This window comes from Mytilus californianus, unplaced genomic scaffold, assembly GCF_021869535.1.
Source record: "Mytilus californianus isolate M0D057914Y unplaced genomic scaffold, xbMytCali1.0.p SCAF_25, whole genome shotgun sequence".
Lineage (NCBI taxonomy): Eukaryota > Metazoa > Mollusca > Bivalvia > Mytilida > Mytilidae > Mytilus > Mytilus californianus.
Window position 1 is genome coordinate 2,114,915 of NW_026262674.1, and position 12,197 is coordinate 2,127,111.

Here is a 12,197-nt window from a genome sequence, read left to right on the forward strand (position 1 = left end):
TAGATAAATAATACACGAGTTTAAGAAAAATATGGTTTTCTTTTTACCTGTAAAACACCTGTACTGAGGTAATTAAACCATTAAACCTTATTAAACTGTTTCTTGTATGCCATGTCTTTAATTTTGACAAAACGTATTTAAATTTAATTAAAATAAATTTCTACTGCAACTTTGGAATACATTTCCTTTTTTAAAAGGTTATCAAGGATAAAAAGATGAAAGTTTTATTATTATTATTATTATATTAAATTTTTGATTTTACAAAACAAAGGTGTCAATTCTAACATTTATTAAGTTGCTTTATATACTATTTTATATATATTTTGATAAAAAAAAAATTGAATAACATTTAAGATATTTGAATAATGGTTGAAAGTTATAGTATTTTTGATGCATAAATCAATGTGAACATGATATCATGTATATGAAAATTCATTTAACGAACTTAATTTATTACATGATATTTTTTTAATCCAACCAGAAATTTGATCACCTTGTTTTATTTTAATTTTAAATGTGATATACATTTTATATATATATATATATATATGAATAACAGTTCCTAAATTAATGAAAAAATAATATAGATAGATACAAAAAATAGGTTTAGGTTGGTTAAGACTTGGTCGAGTATGGTTCAGACTAGGTCGAGTATGGTTCAGACTAGGTCGAGCATGGTTCAGACTTGGTCGAGAATGGTTAAGACTATGTCGAGTATGGTTCAGACTCGTATAAAATGGTTAAGTACTGGTCGAGTAAAGGTCGAGTACAAGTTCAGACTGTTTAGTATCGTTCAGACTACAGTCGAGTAATATCAAGTAAATTTCAGACCAATTCAGACTGGTCGAGTAAAAATCAGTTCAGTCGAGTACAAATATAGGCCATTTCAGACTTTTACTGGTTTGTAGTGTATATGATTAACAAATGAACAGAAGCTTTATCTAACAATATCATTGTTGTGTTCGTAGAAGACCTGTCTTTTGAATCACCGTAATCAGGTACGCTCTGACTACGACCTGAAGGAGTTGAAACCTCGTGTAAGTGTTTATAAACTAGACATTTGACACTTTAACATTTTATTTTACTAACACAGTTTAATCTATTAATGTGTCTGTCCCATGTAAATCAGTGATTGTCGTTTGTTTCTGTATATCATATTTGTTTTTTTGTTTTTTGTTTTATGCTTTTATTTCGGTGCCTTTTTCAGCTTGTTATGCTGTATGGGTTTTACTTATTGTTGAAGGCCGTACGGCGATCTATAGTTGATTTAATTTATGTTATTTTGGTCCCTCATTTATAGTTGTCTCATGCTTTTTGCAATCATACCACAACCCACATATCATATTTCGAACAACATGTATCATAAATCTCTTTTTATGTGTGTAACGCCATTTATATATGCAATTTGGTGAATGTTACAACTGGTTTACAGTAATTGACCTTTTCAGAATCTAAAGAAATATGACGTTTTTAACCAATCAAAACATTTTTGTGTACGTTTTTGAAAATATTACCCATAATACATTAGATTCTACGACGGCGAATTAGGACGCTTTTTAACATACCATAAGGACAGCATACTCCACTGCCGCCTGCTGAGGGTGTGTTGCATTGATATCGAGCGGGACATCTTTGTTGACCTGAACCACAGCTGATTGATCCTAATGGACTAACATTACCCTTACATCCTAAAATAGAAAACAAAATGTGAAAGACAGACGAAAGATACCAAGGGACATTCAATCTCGTAAGTCGACTACGCCATGCTTAAAAAAGAAAAAGACCAAAAGATAAACACCAAACTGTTAGGACAAAGTTCAATCAACAAATGAGAACGCATGGAACGAAAAGTACCCAGTTATTTTTTGATGTAATAACGAATATATAATCAGGCTAATTTCTTTTTGTATATCATCTCACATTTTAAATCTATACAACAGACCATTATTACCTGTTTTGCATCTACAAGTTGGACAGTTGTTTTCATCAAGAACATTTCCAAAGGGACAGAATATAGCACAAACAGGTCCACATCTAGGTTCTGTAAAAACCGTAAATGTATTAACATTTATAACATTTTATTTAATAATCCTTTTCTAGTATGTTAATCAATTTTTTGAGAAGAAACTAAGAAAGAATATAAATACTTAATAAAATAGAAATATACCATTACATTCGGATTTTCCTGAACGATAAGGAGAATAAGAAGGAACGTAGGTGGCAATCGAAACATGTACGGATGATGTCCGAAGAATCGAGTTGAAAATACAAATAAAAAATCTCGTCTAAAAAAAGGAACAGAAACGAAACAAAAGATTGAGCATCGCGAATACCAATGAAAATCAGAAACGAACTCGGTCAAAATGTCAATAAAAGCGATCTAATGATTTACAAATACATGTACGCAGACATTTCTAGCAGGAATGCGGATTTCCAATCAAATTTTCGTGTGGAATGTACTTTGCACATTATAAAACTGTTGCAGCAACTGTTTCTGCTTCTATCTTACATAACATCTTTTGCCTGTGTGAGAACACATTTCTTGTACAAACTCATTCGTCCAAAATCTTGTTTCTACGAAATATTCGCCACTGTACATTAAAATTACAATCAACTAATATTGAATAATGGAAGTTCTTTCACCCTAAAAACCGAAAACATTTGCGACTTTAATGTGGAATAAAAGTATACCATTAGTGCATTGATAATAAGTTGTACAGTAAAATCAGTGATACGTAAAGAAAAAAAATTATCAAAAAAGGTACACCACAGAATCTTTTTTCGTAAAGATTTCATGATCCATCATAATTTTCATGCGGCGATAAAAACCTTTTGCGCTGATTTCGGCGTAAAACAAACATCAATCAATCAATTACTCAATGATATACCAGAACTACGAATTCCTACATATTATCAACTATTGTAGGAACATCCTGCATCTGTTTAAAACGTAAAACTTTCCTTACAAAACGTAATGGAGGACGTTCATTAAACAAGACCGTGGGAACAACAATGAAATTCTATATGTGATTGCACCGCGCCTAAAAAAATACAAAGTCAAATGTGTAATTATGTTATTCAATTAAAGTAGGTATTATTGAATGTTGAACGTAAGTCAACCAGACATATATGTATATATATAATTGATGTCTCACCAAGTATAACATAAATGATTTTATTTTTTATTTTATTAGAAAATATTGTTTTGTTGAGTATGTTCCTTTTATGTCTTTACTTGTTAAATTTGTATATACAATGCTGTACGTAAACTTCAACACTTTTTACCTCTGCTAGTGAACTATCAGTTCCCGAGGGTATCATCAGCTCAGTAGTCAGTACTACGGTGTTGACAAAATTTATAAAAACCTTTCTAAAATTGTCCGTTTATAAATTTTGAAATTATAAAGAAACTAAGGTTTCAACTCCCTCAGGCAAAGTTGATCTTAGATGATTTAGGCTATTTTAAAGGTCCTTTTTGTCATATAGCTCTTCAACTGGTTCGGTTCTTATACATTTTTGGCTTTCACATTTTTCGGCTTTTAAGGTTCCTGATAAAGGTAAATAAAAAAAAGCGCCTTGGACTCATTACATTTAAAGCGTGTTGTTTTCATTATTTATCTAATATTTACAAAATCCTGCATTGTTTTCATATATTTAACTTACTACATGTACATGTTTGACAGCCATTTGCGTCAATCACATAACCGTATGGACATGATTTGCACTTGTAAAGAGGACATTCTGAAAAATATATGTGCACATTTTTAGAAATATCTTAAAGTATTCATTTTGTCCAATGTTATAGTTGTCTTTTTGGCATTGTGTCATAGATCAAATTTATTCGTTCAGTGTATGTTTACTTGTTTTTGTTAATATGTCTTTTTGATTGAGTTAAGCCATTTTAATTGATATTTTATAGTGTGTCTTTCTATGTTGTAATATTACACTACTATTTCAGGTGAGGGTGAAGGTTGGCGCCTGTCAAAACGTTTAAACCCGCTGCATTTGTTTGCACCTGTCCTAAGTCAGGAACCTGTTGTTCAGGGGTTATCGTTTGTTGATGTGTTGCTAAAGTGTTTCTCGTTTCTCGTTTTTTATATAGATTAGACCGTTGGTTTTCCAATTTGAATTGTTTTACACTAGTCATTTTGGGGCCGTTGATAGCTTGCTGTCTAATGGCAGATATTGTAAGTTAGAGCATCACTAAATGAGCATGGGCGGTTCATAGGATGAAGCATTTGAGTTGATCCAGAGTTCTAATGAGGTTCGTGTTGCTCAATATACCCATTACAATTTGTGTTATCGTTTTTTAAGTTATGCTTCTTTTATTCTTTTGGACATGCCATTGCCTTAGATGACTTATTCTATTTCTTTCTGTATTTTCACTTTTTTTGTATAAGCTTGAGGTAAGCATTTTGAACAACATCATGACGGTTTTTGTCCTATGCAATTTGTCTTTTCTAACATGTCTATAATTTGTGAACATTCAGATTTTTGTTATAATTTCAAATTCAACAATGAATGCAAACAACTATATGCAGAAGTGGCAAGCATTGTTATTTTGCAAAATTCACATAATAATCATGATGGTCATTTAGTTCTTCTAAACACAATACTGTAAAATTAATATAAAAATTGTAACCAAATTTAAGAAATAAATTACTATACTAGTATACAGTAAGCACAACCAGAAGACATTACTAACTTAGAGATAACATACCATACGGACAACACACTCCTACACCATTTTGAGCTGTTTTACACTGGTATTTAGAGGGACATCTTGGCTTGCCTAAACCACAGCTGACTGACGGTAAAGGACTTGCAATATCCGTACATCCTGAAAAAAAAATATACAGTACAGTACCTTTTTTCTGTCGGATAAAAAATATATTGAAACACGAGAGAACTAAAACTGTCAGAAAAATCAAAACCAGCAAAAAGTTGTATTAATGGCGTTGTCAGTTTGTTTTCGATCTATGAGTTTGACTGTCCCTCTGGTATCTTTCGTCCCTCTTTGATACCGTCATTGACTATATCAGAAGACACTGTTAAAAAAAGGCAAAAAAGGGAACCATAATCATTAAAGAGCAATAACTACAAGCATCAGTCAGAAAAGATGTCATTCGTCGTTTAACAGTCTACAAATTCCTTTTGGGCTTTTTAAAACTTCTTCTGGTATTGAACATTGCTTCATTAACGTCTGGTAAATCAACTTTTATCTCTTTTATTGATCACTATGAATGAATACACAAAAGAATATTTACAGATCGTTTTAAACAATTTTATGCTATTTTGTTTAATTCGCGTTTACAAAACTTTGAATGTTTGAAATACTAAGGCTTTTCTACCTCAGGAATAGATTACCTTAGCTGTATTTGGCAAAACTTTTAGGAATTTTTGGTCCTCACTGCTCTTCAAATTCGTACTTTATTTGGCCTTTTTAATTTTTTTTGATTCGAGCGTCACTGATGAGTCTTTTATAGACGAAACACGCGTCTGGCGCAAATACAATATTTCAATCCTGGTATCTGTGATGAGTTTATTTACCTGTTTTGCATTTACAAATTGGACAGTTGTTCTTATCTATCACGTTACCAAATGGACAGAATATTTCACATAATGGTGGACACTTCGGTCCTGAAATGAGATTTAATGTTAGTGATAAAAGTTTGAAATCATGTCGTAGAAGATGATTGTTACAGAATCTATCTTTTACATTTTTTTTATAATAGCCACATCTACAGTTTTTTTTTGTGTTTTCGAACAAAATTATAAACACCAGAACGATTTATTTGCGAAAAAAAAAGGGAAATAGTGAATAACCTTTAAACATATTGTCAGGTTATGAACAAACAAACGAATTGAAAAAATACATTTTACGCTCTTACGCAGAAAACCATTTAAGTTCCGTGATTTTTTCACACGAAACAGATAAGGGGGCTCAGTTGCCGAAAGATCTAGGTAATTAAACTACTGTATCACTATCCTGTCACAACAGAGGTTGTGAGTTCGAATCCCGCATAGGGCAGGTGCACTTGACTCCCAACTTAATTGACTATGATTGTTTTCCTACAAACTGTTGGTGGTTCACCCTATGCACTCTGGTTTCCTCCACCAATAAATACTGACCTCCACGATTTGGCATAACAGTGTTGAAAGTGGCGTTAAACGTCTATCAATAAATCATCAATCATGGAACAGATAATGTGATCTGTATAGCTGAATACGCACATATAAATTAGCATTATATTTGATTATATATATCATCGTAGCTTTCATTTTCTCTGTTCGAATTAAACATATTTTAGAAATTACAAAAGTAATCTAGATAACTAATAAGGCAGTCCTTTATAGCTTGCTGTTCGGTGTGAGCCAAGGCTCCGTGTTGAAGACCGTACTTTGACCTATAATGGTTTACTTTTACAAATTGTGACTTGGATGGAGAGTTGTCTCATTAGAAATCATACTCACATCACATATAAAACTAAAGACTGAGCAACATAAACCCCTTCAAAAACTTGGTGTGATCTCAGTAGCTCTAGAAGGGAAAACAGATCCTGCTCCATAATAAAGATCGCATGTACTTACTTGGTTTATCTATACATTTATCTTGGCATTCAGTTAGTAATTCAAAATTGTTGGCGTTTCCTTGGCATCCACCATATATAAACTTTTCACATTTCATTGTTTTGAGATTGAAGAAATATCTTGGGAAACTGCCTTTACATGGTCCGGGTTGTTTGGGTAAGCGACAATCTAAAAAATATAGATAATTGTAATTTTTTTTCAAGATGGATCATATCATAATCTTTCCAAGTTCAAGGTTGTTTTGGTTAGTGACAATCTAAAAAAATCTAAATCATTGTAAAATCTTCCAAGATAGAACATATCATAAACTTTACAAGTTCAAGGTTGTTTTGGGTAGTGATAATCTAAAGAAATAAATACTTGTGAGATCTTCCAACGATACATGGCCCGAGAACACAGTTATTTCGTAGTGCATTTCTTTTAGACAATAAACTCAAATTAAAAAAATCGCACCTGCTCTATCTCAAAAAGATTTTTACAGTGTAGTGTACTACTATTGATACAAATAATATCAAAATTATAGAAACTTCTACCAGCTCTAACTCAAAATATTGACAATTCTGTGTTAAGGGGGGCTAAAATTCAGTTTGACAGCTTCAGACATTCTAATTTTTGACCTTTTTTAACTGGACCAAATCACTACTTAACATAAAGATTCAGCACCCAAATTTTTTTAACATGTAATTTCATCCCCTTTCTTAATATTTCATGCATAAAATATCAAGAAATAAATTGGGAAAGTGTATAAAAAAAAAATGTAAGTTATACACTGTTCACACTAGGGACTATATTCGTAGACAACGAAAACCAAAGGACGATAACTGTGTCCTTGGACCTAATAGGATAGAAAGACTTGACCAATTTAAATAAAACTTTGCATGACCTAAGCTTAGGCAATTATAAGATAGTTGGCCAAGTTTCATGGCCATAGGATATATATTATAGAAACTAGGGCCATTTTAATATTGAAATTTGGTGGGTTTTTTTTTTGACGTTCAAATCAATTATTTTCAACTGTCAAGATTTTGGCCTAAAAAATTTAAATATTGCAAAAATTAGCTTTTTAAATACTCTTGAATTTAATATAATAAGTATTAAAAGCAACGGAACACTCATTTGATTTATCAGATTTATTACAGTTATTCAAAAGTCAAATTTATATGAGCCTGTGCCTGAAGATAGAGATTTTCGAATTAAGGGAAGCCTTACATAAACATGCATTTTTTTCAACCAATTTGAAGTTTTTGAAGTTTTTTAACCATACATTATTCTTCCATATATATTAAATGTACTTTAAATGTAAAGAAAAGTTACAAAAAGCATACCACATGAGTATAAAATGGTCTTAGGCCATGTAAGACTGAGAATTATTTAGAGTCGATTTAGGCTGTAGCCCATATTTACATATAAAAATGCACACAGAGGCTATAAGAAATTGAAATTTGTTACTTTTTGCTCATTTCTATGCTAAGATGTCATGATACAAGAAGTCTAATTGCAAAAGGACTCTTGAATTCAACTTTTTTTGGCAGACAGTATGGTCTGATGACCAGTTTTTCACTTTTCAATGGAAAACTTGCATGTAGTTTTAGTCTCATTTGGCATATATTTGAACCACTTACTATCCTAGAGAAGAAAATTATGGTAGCATATGAAATGAATAGGGTGTACTGATCATTGTAAAGTGTTTTTTTACAGATTTAGTGAAATATTTGTGATGGACTACAGATTTTATGTACAAAGCTCTTCACATTTCACATACATCAAACAGGCCGTTTAACCAGGGACATAAATACAAATATTCTGCACATTTTTTCTGTGATAATCTACTTTTCTATAGATTCCGAGTTCACAAATGGTTAATTAAATTTGATTTAAGCATAGAAACACAAATATCAGGAACATAAAAAGCTGTCAGATAGAAAGTCAGCATGGCTCTTAGGCATAAAATGGAAACTGCTTTAAAATGCTTATTTTAGCCGTATAATGCCAAAATGGGACATTTTAACAGAATTTCTGTCAAACAAAGATGTAAATCCTTTACTTTTATTGAGTTTGACAAATTGAAACCAGCAAACCATTCAGGAAAGTTGCCAAAGTACAGAATCTACATTTACGGAATTCATCTCTTAGGCCCGAGAACACAGTTATTTCGTAGTGCATTTCTTTTAGACAATAAACTCAAATTAAAAAAATCGCACCTGCTCTATCTCAAAAAGATTTTTACAGTGTAGTGTACTACTATTGATACAAATAATATCAAAATTATAGAAACTTCTACCAGCTCTAACTCAAAATATTGACAATTCTGTGTTAAGGGGGCTAAAATTCAGTTTGACAGCTTCAGACATTCTAATTTTTGACCTTTTTTAACTGGACCAAATCACTACTTAACATAAAGATTCAGCACCCAAATTTTTTTAACATGTAATTTCATCCCCTTTCTTAATATTTCATGCATAAAATATCAAGAAATAAATTGGGAAAGTGTATAAAAAAACAATGCAAGTTATACACTGTTCACACTAGGGACTATATTCGTAGACAACGAAAACCAAAGGACGATAACTGTGTCCTTGGACCACATATCATAAAGAAACAAAATTATCTTAAGATCGAAAATAAAGCATGACACGAAAGAATTATTTCCTATATAAATTTAACTTGACTTTATTGGAGTATAATTGTCTTACAAAGGATAAACAGTTGAGTAATAATGAAACAAAATATTTTACCGCCATCAGGTTGTATCTATAATACAGGATACAACTAATGGCGCATTGTCATTCAAAATAAAGATGGTTGTGTACTGACCGGTGAATGACATTATTTCATGCATACTCAGATCGATAACATATAAACATAAATTTAAAAAGTTGCTTCTGCAAAAAATCGATCAACACTGATGAATGCTGAAAAATTTAGACTACTTTTGTTGAAGAGTTATTGGGGAACATAGACGGAAATTTGACTAGCAACAGGTAACTAACTGTCCCTGAACGCGTTTTTGCTAAAGGTTCTTTGAACATAGCGAGGTATTTTTCACTCACGCGGCGTTAGTGTTAACTTCCAAATTTCTTTGTAACATTATCATTACTATCATTATCACACAAAAATATAATATATAAAAAAAGATGTGGTATGATTGCCGATGAGATAGTTCTACACAAGACACCAAAATGACACAGAAATTAACAACTATCGGTCACCGTACGGCCTTCAACAATGATCAAGGCCCATACCATAAGTCTTGTTAAACAAGTATTAAATGATACCTTTATTGCATGGAATGATACCAGGAGGGCCATAACATTTCACTCCATCTACATAGAATATTTTTGCTTTACCATCAGTGCAAAGCCATGGTGGAGGAGGGGAGTACATCGGACAAGGATCTAAAAACACAAGTAAGAAACAAATAAGGAATGTTGCATCATTGGCATTAAATAAAGACGTTTCATCGAGGGGACATGAGTTCTATTTTTTTTTTCATTATCGAATCTATCAGACATACGCATATTGCATATGTAATGGAAGGTATTTTTTTCTTGGAAAAGGAAAAATAACTATCGATGTCCCTTTGTCCATAACAAATGCAATGTCTGCCGATATTTATACATATCATCAAGAAAAACATTGTCAAGCGTACAGTCAAGATGATAATAATAACATGAATTAAACTACCTTTGCACTGGTGCAAAAATGTGGATCAGGATCTACTTACTCTTTCGAAGCACCTAAGATCAGCCCCAGTTTTTGATGGGGATCATGTTGCTTAGTCTTTAGTTATCTATGTTGTGTTTTGTGTACTGTTGGTTGACTCTTGGTCTTTTTTCTTTTTTTTTAGCCATGGCGTTGTCAGTTTTTTTTCGACTGATGAGTATGAATGTCCCTTTGGTATCTTTCGCCTCTCTTTTAATGGTAAATAATCAACTAATTCGACATTACAAATTAGGAGATCTGGTATGATTGCTAATGAGACAAGTATTTACCAACATCATTTTTTTACCACTATAAGACATTTGTTTCACTGTCACTTTTCAAAATTGTTTTTGAATTTGATGTATCGCTTGAGTAAATAAAAAAAAAAGTAAAATAAGTATTAGTACAAGATACTGCAAGTTTATCAAAAAGGGTGACTGTAATCTTTTCTTATTTGCCTCTATATGAGGGTCTGGATGGGGTTTACAGAATACAGAATAATGGACAAATGTACAAAATAAATGTAAAAATATAAACATAGAGAAAAAAAAGGACAAAATAAATAAAGAATAGAGAATAATTGGGTGTTAAAATATAAGAATAGAGAATACTGAGCAAAACCAAATAAAGAATACAGAAAACTGGCTGAAAAGATTAAAAAATACAGAAATTGAGGTCCCCCATAGAGACCCTCTTTTATGTTAATGTTTTAACAAAAGACTGTGTCTACTTACCTTGTCTGCATTTACATATCTCACAGCCATTTTCGTCCTTTTGAAATCCTAATGAACATTTTATTAAAGGACATAATATTTCGGGGCATACTAAAAAAGAAATTCAAGTTTTTATTAACATTGTTCAAGCAGCATCAATTGTTATGAATGTATTTTCACACGTAAACAAAACAAGGATGAAAAATTATTTTCTTTTATCATGTTAACCCATGGTCATATAATTTAGAGATAATGTTGATTTTGTTGTAAATTATCAATTATTTGTTTTAATAGTTAATTCTACTTGTGAAATTCATTTGAAACTTCAATATAAAAGGCATTCTGTTAATTATTTTTTTCAAGGTCAAACTTATCAACGTCGGTTCACTCATTATGACGTCGGTGAGATGTCCGGGTCAATGTTATTAGGTTACAGGTCAACGTCTTTGACGTCACAAAGCCGTGACATGCAATTTTATGAAGAACTGAGCAGAGTGATATAGACAGTGGAAACACCGAAATAGACAAATAAATAATCGTTTTTCTGCAAAAAGGAATCTTCCAGATATAGGTGCATCTGATATCACGCAATATAGATGGCAGAAATAGCCCTCAAAATGACAAATTTTAATGTAAAACAATTCAAACAAACAAAATGTGAAGTAAAATTACTCAAGGTAAAAATAGGTTTTAAATGGATATTAGAAGTTCTGTTTTGCATTAGAAACAGAATGACTACCATACAATATGAAAATAAGAAGATGAGGTATGATTGCCAATGAGACAACTATCCACCAAAGATCAAATAAAATGGATGTAAGCAATTATAGGCAACCGTACGGCCTTCAACAATGACAACAACTCATACCGTGTAGTCAGCTATAAAAGGCCTCGACATAAAAGATATGAAACAATTTAATTGAGAAAACTAATTTATAACAAAACAATTTACGAAAAACAATTATAAGACGTGAACCAACGACAACCACTGAACTAACGGATCCTGACTTGGGACAAGCACATAAAGACTGTGGCTGGGTTAAACATTTTTGTAAACGCTCAACCCTGCCCTAACCTGGGACAGTGGTGTACAGTACAGTACAACATAAGAACAAACTATAAAAATCAGTTGAAAATGCTTACTCATCAGATCGACACAAAGAAAAACATTAAACAAAAAACAGACAAGTC

The 12,197-nt window shown here is 31.8% G+C and overlaps 2 protein-coding genes across 2 annotated transcripts in view; both read right to left on the reverse strand.

Moving 5' to 3' along the window:
- LOC127732525 (cysteine-rich motor neuron 1 protein-like) overlaps positions 1 to 12,197 on the reverse strand; it is a 319,989-nt gene that overhangs the window by 166,575 nt on the left and 141,217 nt on the right. The gene's annotated exons all lie outside the window — the stretch shown is intronic.
- The window catches only part of LOC127732526 (uncharacterized protein ZC84.1-like), a 108,659-nt gene that overhangs the window by 5,642 nt on the left and 90,820 nt on the right, over positions 1 to 12,197 (reverse strand). Inside the window, exons 8-15 of the mRNA XM_052241554.1 lie at positions 11,028 to 11,117; positions 9,867 to 9,986; positions 6,592 to 6,759; positions 5,551 to 5,640; positions 4,721 to 4,840; positions 3,664 to 3,741; positions 1,952 to 2,041; positions 1,566 to 1,688 (exon numbers count right to left, since the gene is read on the reverse strand). Of these exons, the coding sequence (XP_052097514.1) occupies positions 1,566 to 1,688; positions 1,952 to 2,041; positions 3,664 to 3,741; positions 4,721 to 4,840; positions 5,551 to 5,640; positions 6,592 to 6,759; positions 9,867 to 9,986; positions 11,028 to 11,117 (879 nt within the window). The remainder of the gene's footprint in view (positions 1 to 1,565; positions 1,689 to 1,951; positions 2,042 to 3,663; positions 3,742 to 4,720; positions 4,841 to 5,550; positions 5,641 to 6,591; positions 6,760 to 9,866; positions 9,987 to 11,027; positions 11,118 to 12,197) is intronic.